At 33.5% G+C, this 11,959-nt stretch overlaps 1 protein-coding gene across 7 annotated transcripts in view; it reads left to right on the plus strand.

Annotated features, from left to right (window-relative positions):
• Window positions 1-9,480, plus strand: part of LMBRD2 (LMBR1 domain containing 2) — a 32,253-nt gene extending 22,773 nt beyond the window's left edge. For 3 of the 7 annotated variants that reach the window (XM_037529237.2, XM_037529242.2, XM_037529239.2), the window contains exons 17-19: window positions 498-603; window positions 3,004-3,133; window positions 4,039-9,480. In XM_037529237.2, the coding sequence (XP_037385134.1) occupies window positions 498-603; window positions 3,004-3,133; window positions 4,039-4,123 (321 nt within the window). In that variant the 3' untranslated portion in view covers window positions 4,124-9,480. The remainder of the gene's footprint in view (window positions 1-497; window positions 604-3,003; window positions 3,134-4,038) is intronic. The other 4 variants (XM_037529243.2, XM_037529244.2, XM_037529241.2 and 1 more) reach the window with 3 other exon arrangements.
• The last annotated feature ends 2,479 nt before the right edge of the window (window positions 9,481-11,959 follow it).

Here is an 11,959-nt window from a genome sequence, read left to right on the forward strand (position 1 = left end):
AGTAGAATCCCCATTAATAGGGTTTTTCTGCACCTGACGCGTGGTGCACAGTGCCATCTGAATCATGATCTTAACGTTTACAACTTTAACTCTGCTGTCAAAAATTACTTTGCAGGTCTTTAGTATTTATAGTTTATTTGGATTGAAGAAATTTTGTTAACATCTCATAAGATTCTCATAACTTACAACTACTTGTAGTTGTAATATTTCTCTTATATTTAGAAAGATGACGAAAGTAACAAAATAATTACAGAAAGAAAAATGTCTATATATGTCTTTATTTATAAAAGTTAAGTTTGGAGTGTCTATTAAAATCATGCAGAGATAATAAAATTATGGGCCTATGATTTTTGAAGGCAATATGCGAATGATATTATTTGATGAATTTCAAGTGGAAAAGAATTAAATTATAATCTGCTTAAAATCTGTTTACACTGTTGATTTATTTTCTGCTTGTGAGTTCTTTTGTTATATATTCATTTGTATTGCTTTCCTAGGAATGGAAGGAACGTTATGGACATAATAGAGAGGATTCCACTAGAAACAGAAATGTTCATAGTGACCCAAAAGAGTTAAACTTCTCAGACATTAGTACCAACCGCTGTAAGTAGTTTATTTTTTAGCTCTTTTAGAAATTATTTTTTCCTTAGATTTGCTTGCTTGCATAGACTGAGAACTAGGATATCACCCAGAAATACCTTTAAGTATTGGAAATGTGACTCTGCAGTGACTTTCCTTTTTCCTCCCTCAATATAGAAAGGAGAGGAAAGTCAAATGTGCTTTGTGGTAGAAGGAGAAACTGAAACAATAAATGAGTAGTTGTAGTTGTACTACCCTAAATAATGCTAGTACTTACCCCAGGCATGTTCTGAATAGGTACTTATTACCTAGAATTTTATTTTATTTTTTTTACTTTTTTATTGGTACATACAGCCTATTCTGTCATTTCATTATTTACTGACTAACCCACATATGTCAGGTGCCTTCCCAGGGAAACAGAGAAGATAAATTCCTGTCCTTGGAATGCTTATAATTTAGTGAGGGCAGATACCAGACAGTAGACAAATGCCAGTGAGTTGGGTTAGGAAACCTCCTCACATTTTTGACCTGTCCTCTGCCTCTGGAGAGGTGACAAGAAACCTGTTTTTGCTTAAACCATTGTACTAAGTAGAAGGCAGAGTTTTTTTGTCTTGGAGAGAGAATAGAGGAGTATACACCTGATGTTGAGGGAACTCAGCTCAGGGCTTAGAAGAGGCAGCTTTTATGGGAAAGGATTTCAGTACTTAACTGAGCATGTAGCTATGAATTATACTTAGTCAAAATGAGTGTTTGGCAGAAGAAAGAATGAGTGACATGAGAGAAACTTGGGGAAATGCAAGTTTTTTTTCCGTGACCATAACTAAAAGTATGAGGTTCCTGGTAAGAGGTGACTACAAAGATAGTTGGAAAACACAAGTTACTGAGCTCAGAAGTTTAGATTTTACTTCCAAAATAAGATTTCAATCTGGAAAGGATTGTGCTCGACTGAGTTCAGGTATAAAAAGATAACTTTGGTGACAATATAAAACATGACTTCTAGGGCCTAAAATAAGCCGTGATCCTAGAGCGGAAGCAGAAGTGATGCATTTGAATGAAATTTAGGGTAGAAGAAGTAGAAGAGAGCTGAAGTTTTAATTAGACCTGGGACTAGAGGGAGGGTTCAATAAAGAGATTTGAAAGTTTGCTTACACTGACATAGGAGTTTCCATCTTTGCAGAAGGGAAATATCTGAGTTTAGGGAAGAATTGTCAGAGAAGAAAAGACAAAGCCTAATATGATAAAATAGAAAGAACATGGCCTGTATTAGGCAATCAGTATTTGCCGACTGAAAGAAAAAAGAAGATGGGCAGAGTCCAAGATGACAAAAATGTAAGATAGAATTGGTTTGTCTCATTTTCAGAAAGAACTATATAATAAAGTTCTTTTAAAGCTACTACACAGCTCAAAACAACATTATGGAAATTTTGGTTGTTAGTGAAGAAAAGCCCTTCCATGTAGAAAAGGGCAAGTTAGTTCTCTAAATCAGTGCCGACCAGTATGGTAACCATTAGCCACATGTGGCTGTTGAGCATTTGCAGTGTGGTGGTACCCCATGTTGAAGTGATAATATTTTGGATACATTGGGTTGAATTAAATACATTAAAATTAATTTTAAATATGTCTTTTTACTTTTTTAGTGTATCTACTAGGCAATTTAAAATATGGGACTTGCACTTCATGTCTGTTGGTCGTTGCTGTCTAAACTCTTGCTTCATTAGAAAAAGATTTTGACTTGTTGAAGAGCTTGAATTAATTACATCATACAGAAAATCTTAGGCAAGAACGAGGTGTAGGAGCTGGATTGAATGAAACCAACTGAAACTTGATTTGATGATAAACAATTTCATTTTTACAATAACATTGTTTAAATATTAATTCTGATTCATATTAAGTCTTTGTACTGTGTGCTTTTGAGCGTAGACTAATTACAAGGGAGAATTCTTCCTTGATATTTTCTGTCATACTGTTTAGCATTTTAATCTGATTTTGAAGAACCCCATAAAGTAATCTTTTCTTAATATTGTCTTTTTTTTTAAAGATTTATTTATTTATGCATACAAGAGCTGGGGTATAGGTCAGAGGTGTGGGGGCAGAGAGGATTCACCAAAGACAGAGTGGGGAACAGAACAGGCAGACTGACTGAAATACACTGCTGAGGGGAGCAGCAGGTGAGTCAGGAGCGGTCTGCTGCGCCATGTGGGTAGCTCCTTGGCCGGGGAATTGAACTCGTGCTACAGCGGCTGTGGACAGCTTCATAGGTTGCATCTCAACTCCTTGCACCATCACAGAGGGCCCTTAATATTGTCTTAACAATCAAAATTCAGATCCTTCATAAACTTGATTTTTCTTCCTATAAATCCATAGACTGTGACTCATAAATTAAAAGACAGTGGGAAAGTCGACTTTTTTTTTCTTCCTTTGCAGCAGCATCCAAATATACCAGAGCTAATAACAGGACTGAAAGGGACCGTATAGAACTTCTCCAAGATGCAGAACCTTTGGATTTTAATGCAGAAACATTCACTGATGATCCTCTTGAATCTGAATCAGGAAGGTAAGTTCCGGCTGTGTCGTTCTGACTCCAGCATTCCTCTGAATTTAATAATTTACTGACTTGGCATGTAAGCATAAGAAAAAAGCATATTAAGGAGGCTTTGATGCATTTTATACCTTCTAATGCTTTTATATTGAAAAAAATTATAGGATCTGCTGGTATTGGTAATTAAAATTGGTATTGTCATAAACTGCTAGTGGTATTATAAATAAAAAAGCATTGAAATCAATAATAAGAATCTTAACAAATGCAAATGCCTATTTCTGACAATCCTATTATGAAAATTATTTAGCAACTGCTGTGTAGCTATGACTGGGTATCAGACAGTATTCTAAGCATTGTAACAGTGATATATTTTATGGTTATAAAAACAATTGGATTTGAATCCAAACAGTCTCGATAACTTACCCAGAGTCATATATCTTGTAAATGGCAAAGTCAGGCATTTAGACCACAGGAATACAGCTATAGAATCTGTGCTTTTAGCCACCATGCTATATGGAAATGATTAAACAAAAGCAAAATATCATATGCATGAATATATTTGCTATATAGTTTTGCCTAAAAATAGCAAAAAAAAAAAAAAAAAAAAAAAAAAACCCAGATAGCTGGGATATTATATATTCAACATTTGGGAGTGTTATTAAATCTCTTAAGTTCCATGATGTGTTTTACATTGTCTCACCCCTTTCTTTTTACATTTCTTGCCCTGTCACATGTGTATTCTAGGCTTTAAAACAGTTGGATGATTTATAATTAAGTAGCTCCTTCTTAGGATAATATTCCTGGAGAGTAAGTTTCTGCTTTCAGCTGCTGAATAGATTTTACAATGCTTAGAAATTATATAGCCATTTCTTCTTAATGTGTCCTTGTTTTTCTCTCCTTTATTATTTTTGATGCCTTAGATCATTTCTTTATCCACCTTTCAGATATCAACCTGGTGGACGATACCTTTCAATGTCTCGCAGCAGAATATTTGATGATGTTTAAATTTGGAAAGAATTTATGGAACAGCTAACCAACACCCAATATATCAGTTCAGTGATTAAGAACATTTCTGTGCCCAATGAAAAGTGTTAGGCTAAAAACAACACTGAAAATTAATCACATCTTAGTAGTAATAGTTTATTGTTCATTGGAAAGAATACTATCTTTTCTAATAGGATTTATTACATATCAATCCTGAAGTGTCTGCCTTAGAAGTCCAGTTACAGTAGAAGGATTTAATTCATGACAAAGAATTCATGCTAAAAATCAGTATATGTTGAGAACATATAGTTGCTTGTTTCAGATTTTTTTTTTTTTTTCAGGAAAGTTGCTTTAAAGGTTCAAGGAAAGCCATAGTCATAACTGGAAAATATTATACAATTTATTGCTTACATTCATTATTCATGCGTTATTTATGATTTACATTTTAGTTGTTTCTAAAGAAAATTTTAATATTTCCAAAGAGATGGAGACCTCAAATAACCATATTTACAAAACCCATGTCTTAAAACAAGGCTTACTTAGCAGACACAACTGAATGTAGAAAGCGCTTTTTCAACATTGTATGCAAATTAGTTTTTGCCTGCATAATTAAGGTTATATCTCTACTGATAGTACTAGGATCTTTATACTATAATCAGGTGATATATTATTCTTTCAGTCTTTAGTAGTAACTAGGAGTTGTTTTGTGCTTTTGGTACTGCTTTGTAAAGGATTTTCATTTTAGAGTGAAATGTTTATCTTTACTGTGTTTATGTGTTGATCATTCCATTCAAGGTGAACCCTAAGCATTAATATTAAATAGTAAAATTTTTGTTAATATCTGAAGGGTCCCACAAAATTATCTAATTTTTAAAGGTGCTTGTTTATGCTTTTCGAAAAAGAACATTTGGTTATTCAAAGGTAAAAAGCTAATCCATTTACTGTTACTGCTAGTACTTTAAAATTGTGGTTTATAGAAAGCAAAATGATACTAGATTGGCTATATATAAAAACTTGTTGGTTAAAATTGACTTTTTAACCTTTGTATTTGAACCGAAGGTGGTATATTCTAAAGCATCAGTGTTTTATTGCATAAGTGAATATGCTTGAGTACAACGTGCTTGCAAATTATTTTTTGTCCCTGAAATGTTTGTAGCTTGCAGAATCCATGCTGTGGAGTCACCTAATGCTGACTATACCAGTCTAAGTTTAACACCTTTTTCCTGCATAATTTTTAATAGCACTCACTTTCATTCTTAGGTGTCTATTTAAGATGAGTTATAGAATGTACCTGACAATATGACTATGTTTCTTGAAGATAATCTTTCCTCCGAATCATAATTTAAATTTTTTTCCCTCTTAAGTGTTATCATGTAAATTTTTTAAAGACAGTTTTATGCAGGTACTGAAAGAATAGTGTATCATCCTAATTATCTGATTTTCTTCACTTTTTATAACTTTAAGATTGGCTCTCCTTTAAAAGGTTGTTAATGGATAGATTTTACTCACAGTCAAAGGTCATATAGAGTGCCCATTTGAGAGCAAACACATATGTGCAGTCTTTTATTGGGAGTTGTGGTTAGAGAATAGGCCAGGAACAGAGATAATTACTTATTTTTGGTAATTTCATGATTGACTCTTTGAATACCTTAGGCAAATCTTGTAACCTTTCAGTGCCTCAATTCTTCATTTGTGAAATGAAGATGATGCTTTTATTTACTTACTGATCTACCTCACAAAGCTATTGTGAGGGTATTGAGTTTATATACTGAAATTTAAAAGGTATTGGATGGGGAAATGATTGCCTCAGAATGGGATCTGGTTTTTTACTACTATAGTGAAGCTTGCAAGTCCCCAAAGCAAAAACTCTTTTTGGAATAATTCATCAAAAGGCCTGTGAAAAAGTGTTGTTTTTTTACTTAGTCTTCAGGTTTGCTTTAGAATATTTTCCTTAAGTATAATGTTGTTTCTCATCAAGTTTTGTCATGAAACTCAGATGCTATTGTTGATAGAAGCAGAGAAGGAAGAAATTATCCAATTAATTTTATAACTTTTATAATGCCTTCAGATAAATTGATAGAAATGTATAAGAGAATGTACTATTTTCTTTTATTATTAATTTTTTATGATTATAGTAATTGATGTATATATAATAATTCACAAAGAGTATAAATCCATTTGTGACTTTTGAGGTATTTCCAAAATAATTTTTGGTTATTTAAGTTATCTGAAGTATTCAACTTTTTAAGCAGAGTATGTCTTACGGAATTTTTTATAAAATCCAATATTTGAGTTCAGAAGTAACAATTTAATCCCTAAATATGTAGAGTTTATTGCTGGGGAACTGAGGTAATATTGATGAAGTCACTTGTGTCAAAAAACTGTAGTCTGAGGAAAGATTTCTGTGTTGAGAAACTTATTAAAATGTAATCATATCTACTACAGAACACTACTACTAAATTCATATATTTCACATGCAGAACACATTTCTTGAAGAGTTAATTCTGACAATTACCTTTTGATGTCTTTCTTACATAATAATAGATATCTGATCAAATTTTCTAAATTATTTTTCTAAATATTTGTTAGGTAAATCTATTCAGTGAGCCAGAAATTCAAGATGTAGTAATTTACAGCAGAAAGTGATAAAAATATGTTAATTTGTGAAGCACCTATACGTTACTAATTAACTTTTCTTTCTGCATCAATAATTTGTTATAATCTGTAGTACATTTTTGTAAAAAAAAAAAAAAATTACAGTAAGAAATAAGGTATAAGGCTAACTATTAGAATTTGCTCCCTTAAAAAAAATGATACAGGGCTTTGGAATAATTTTTTCATTTTCAAGAATGATAAGAAGTAAACCAAAACATTTAAGAGTTTTCCACTTATCGAAGAATCGATCAGAGAACCTGACAGTCCAAATCTCCCCACCTCAAAAGAGCTGGCAATTGATTTGATTAGATAATCAGTCCTAAAACATATGCTGGTTCTGTATCCAAATGAAATTAAATACAGATCGGAAAGGCAGTGTGCTTTTTCTTAAGTATATTTTAGCATATTAAGGAAGGAATTTCATTTCTGTACAATAAAAAAACCTCATTTTTTTATACCTCTAATAGATTTAGGGGATGTTCTTGATGATATGCTACTTACCATTTTAAAGAAAAACTGTGCTCTCCATAATTATAATTTACACTGGTCACTAATACGAGTTTTGTACTTGTGATTTGAGTGGACCATGCCTGAAAATTACAAGGATATGTATATTTGCATTAAGAGGAAAATATGTCCCTGAAAAATCTTAACTTACTTGAATCTCCAAAGTATAATGAATCATATACTGTATTAAATTCTAAATGTTAAGAAGTAAATGGATTTAGAATTTTATCTTTGTTTTTTTTCTCCTTTCACACCTTCCTTCTTTTCTGAGGTCTCTATTGTGTGATTTTCAATGTACTGACAGATTTTCCTTCTACTTGTTTTGTCTACAGTTATTTTTGAGCATCAGTACACTAAAAAGGAGCTAGGTCTGGCTATAAATCCTACTACTTGAATAGCAATATTGCAACACTAACATACTGAAACAGATTTTGGTAGAGAACTGAACAATATCTGCATGTAAATGTGATGTATGCTGACCTACTGTGTTGTGTTGTAAGTTGTTCAGGAGGGCAGTTCAGTTAATGAGTTACTCTCAAATGTAATGTTTGGCATAAAAATAGACTTCCAAAAGCAGAACATTAAGAACCTTGAGAACACTTTTTGTGAAAATAAATTCACAAATTACGTACATCATGGTCAATGTTTTCATTAGGAGAGGTTGAAACAATATTAAGGGGGCCACAGCAGGCCTAAAATACCAGTTCCTTCTGTTTGGGTACTAAAATACCAGTTCCTTCGGTACAGAGACTCTTTTTGCTCAAAGACCTAGAAAACCAGGCAGTGGTTAGCCTCTGGCCAACTTCTGGAGGCTCTGTGAGCTCTTTCCCAGCAGAGCGGGCACCAGCCCCTCTGTCCATCCTCAATCCCACCACAATGGGAACATGGCCTCACCGTGCTCAGCCTGGTTTTCCTGAAATTTCACTTCCATTTTCAAAAGAAATTTGTCCATTGAGGTTGATCAAAGCCTTGGTATAATTTTAAATTTGTTAAAGCAAGAATATTGGTATGTTCCTCTTCTCATTTGCTATCCCAAAATAATTTGTTTTTAGCACACTCTGTGGGGAAATTAATTTTTTTCCTCAGAAAATCTTTCATGGTTAATTTTATCTCAAATCATTTTGCAAAAAGTTACTGTATTCAGTACAAATGAGTAGAAAGAATGGTTTACTATGGCAGACATATGTAGGGTAAAGTCATAATTTGTTAATCTTACTATACAGCACCATTTTGAGTTGCTATTATTGACATAAATCTTAGCTGATCACTGAGAGCTGTATTTCTCAAAAGAATACTTGCTAGCATCTTCCCTATTTAGTATACCAAGTTGTAGGGGAGAGACTGTATTTATTTTTTTTTTAAGTAATCCAATGGATTTGGGTTTGTTCATATTTTGAAAACAACTTGAAGGATTTTTCTCATTTTAGAAGGTAGAGAATATGTGGATCTGTGTTTTAAATTGCAGTAATCTCATATATATTTATAAATTATAGCATTGAAAAATGAACTCTAATGTTGATATTGTTACTTTCTGGTATTTAATTTTTATAAAATGTTTTTTGTAAGTTACTGACTGTAGTATTGCATTTAACCAGTTTTATGATCTTTTTCAAATAAGTTCTGCCCAGGGCAATATTCTAAAGTTCTGAAATCCAGTGTGAATTTGAAATGCACTTACAACTCTTCAGTATCTCCTTATATATACCAGTACCCAAAGTATACCAAAAACCTAATTTCTGTGTTGCATTAATAAAGTACTTGTTATTTATCTAATTCAGTGGATTAGGTGAAATAGAAGATAAGTTTTCAAATGTGCATCTCATCTTAATTTTTCAAAATATTAATAATGTTCATTTTTGGTGCATGATGCCAAATTTATCTTTAATCAGTCATTACTACCTGATGTGTAGCAACAAATGTTTCCTATCTGACCTGACCAATGGGTTGCAGATTTAATTATTTTTCTCTTCAGATTCTCACTACATTTTAAAATATGTATATGAAAAAAGCTGCAAAGTGTTACCATTAAGTGAGTTAGCGTCTTTGGCCTTATCTGTGCATAATGTTTCTCAATTTGGTTTGACAAACTCATGGACTTGCAATTGCTTTGTAGTTTTTTAACTTATTGTGATGTAATAAATTTTCAAAATGTTTATTTGATTAGTTGTTAAAATATGGGAAATGATGTAGCTTTGCATGAAATAAAGTACATTTCTACAAGTTACTAAGTATTTTGTTGATTATTTGTGTTTTTCTTCATAACACCTTTGAGATTAAATCCTTTTAAGTAAGCTGAGGCATTCTTCTTACAAATATGTTAGCTGATAGTACAAAAGAAATGCTCTAAACAATTAAATATATGTATTTTAGGTTTCATATTACTTTTATGTTATGCTTAGAATTAAAATAAGTGATGTTTATCAAAATAGAAAAATCAGAAATCAAAATTGAAAATAGGAAACAATGAAGAAAATGAAACCAAAAGCTGGAACTTTAAAATGATAGTAAAATTGATGAAGTCCTGGCCAGGCTGATGAAGAAAACAAATTCAGTTGCTTTCCTATATGCCAAAAAGAACAATTGAAATTTAAAATGAAAAAAACCAAACCAGCACCATTACATTAGTCTTAGTGCAATGAGAAAAGAAAGCAAATATTGTTTAAAAAAGATGTAAAATATAATGCAAATTATGTATAAAATATATATAATATATTGTAAAATATAAATTAATTAGTAAAAAGAAAGGAAATGAAAGATACAGATTTGGAAGGAAGAAATAAAATTGTCTTTGTGTGCAGTTGTCAGGATTATCTCCCTGATATTAAGGTCATTGATTATATTTTCATGTGTTAATTTTCAAAAATGTATGCCATGTCTTGAAATTCTCAAAACCCATCTTATTTTAAAAATTTTTTAGTTTCATTTAAAAACAAGTACCCCCACTAAATTCAATAATAGCATTCACAGAATCACTATACCAACTGCTAAATAAATTAGATTGTTTCTACACCTTCATAAGGCCTAACTCTTTCCTTTAAAACATTTGCCATGCTTATTGTTGCTTCATTTATTATTTGTAATGATTTGCTCAATATCTGCTCTCCCTGCCAAAATGTAAACTCCCTGAGGACAAAGATCTAGATTTATTGAAATACTGGACCAAAGTATTAAGTCATGTGTTTCTTGACTAGCCTTTTGTACTTTTATACTCTGCTATTGCCCCAGGTATAAGTTGGAGATTTATTCTGATTCAATCATTGAATTCAAGAAGACTTCTTGGATTATTCTCTTTCTTGCCTTAAAATTGCAGTCAGCTCAAAAAAACTGCTGGGATTTTGGCAGTATCAATGCTGGAGGTTTTTGCACTGGGTCTTTGGCAGTTGAAAGACTGTCAAATTAAACTGCTGGTGAGGAGGCTTGCCTACTGAGAAGCTGCCAGCTCACTACCTGTGACTTAGGCTTGGACCTTGGTCTCTGCTCAGCAGATGCTATCTGGGCTAGGACAAATGGTATTTGGCCATGTGCCAGCCTGTAAACTTGCTCTCCCTCCATCTTCTCTCTGTCTTTCTCTCTCTCTTCCTTTCCTTACTCCCTGAATAAGTATGTCCTATTATTGTTGTTTCTCCCCATGAGTCTACTCTTGGGTCTTGTCTTGCATTCTTAAGGGCATGAGTCAGTACCTACCAAGCAGGTCAATCCGGTTCCCTGGGTTTGCTCTGTTTTACCACCTCCATCCCTGAAATCTGATAAATAGCATTGGATGAGTCATGAGATGATGCCTCTATTTGTTCCTTCCAGCATCCAATTCAATTTATCAGTGTGGGCAAGATGAGATGGAAATCTGATCTCATCACTACCCACTTAGAAAATCGTGTTGTCCTCCTTTACGTGGAATACAAAGCTTCTGAGATTTCTCTCTGGTTACCACACTCCAGGGTGATCAGATCTGGAGGGTGGGATGTGTCTTAACTGACTTAGCAGGATTCTTACTAAAATTGGACAACCAGATATGAACCCAAAGTCCAAACCAGGACCTGGTTCAGAAGAGAGCTCACATGAGCCTCACTAGAGTTTGGTCAAGGAGAGAATCTTTGTCAGGAATAAGTTGATGAGAAACGACTGACAGGAACTTGAGTAGAACAGTAGTGGAGGGAGTCTTGTTCAGTGATCCGACATTAAGGCCAGAGGCTTTCTCTATACGCTGGCTTAGAAAGATTCCTTGGGTACGTGTCTCAGCAGGTCAAAGACAGGGCAACAGGACAAGGTGGAGGCCTTGTCTAGAAAAGAACTCAGAGGCACCTCCATTTAGTGAGGGAGGGAGTCCTGGTTGCATTGTGCGTGGGTGCTTTGTGTCTAGGCCATGCTGTGTTCTTAGAAATCTCTTATCAAGGTGAAATGAAACACCTTCCACTTGTCCTTCAATACCCAGTGTTATCATGTTCCCAGGTTGTGTGGCTGGGCCTGACCACCACGCCTACAACACAGCTCTGCATCCCCTTTGAAGGATTTTTCTTTCTATATTGAAAATATTTTTTAACATACATGTCTGTATTTAGAAACTTTAAGAACCCAAAATTGAGAGACAGGGTTCTATTTATCTTGATTTTAAAACACCTGGCCAGTGCCCTGAATAGAATGTGCTGGGATAAGCAGGTAAGCACTTATAGCAATGTGGCCGGATGTACGTTTGGTCAA

Source organism: Talpa occidentalis, unplaced genomic scaffold (assembly GCF_014898055.3).
Source record: "Talpa occidentalis isolate TD23 unplaced genomic scaffold, MPIMG_talOcc4v2.1 talOcc4.6, whole genome shotgun sequence".
NCBI classification, from domain to species: Eukaryota; Metazoa; Chordata; class Mammalia; order Eulipotyphla; family Talpidae; genus Talpa; species Talpa occidentalis.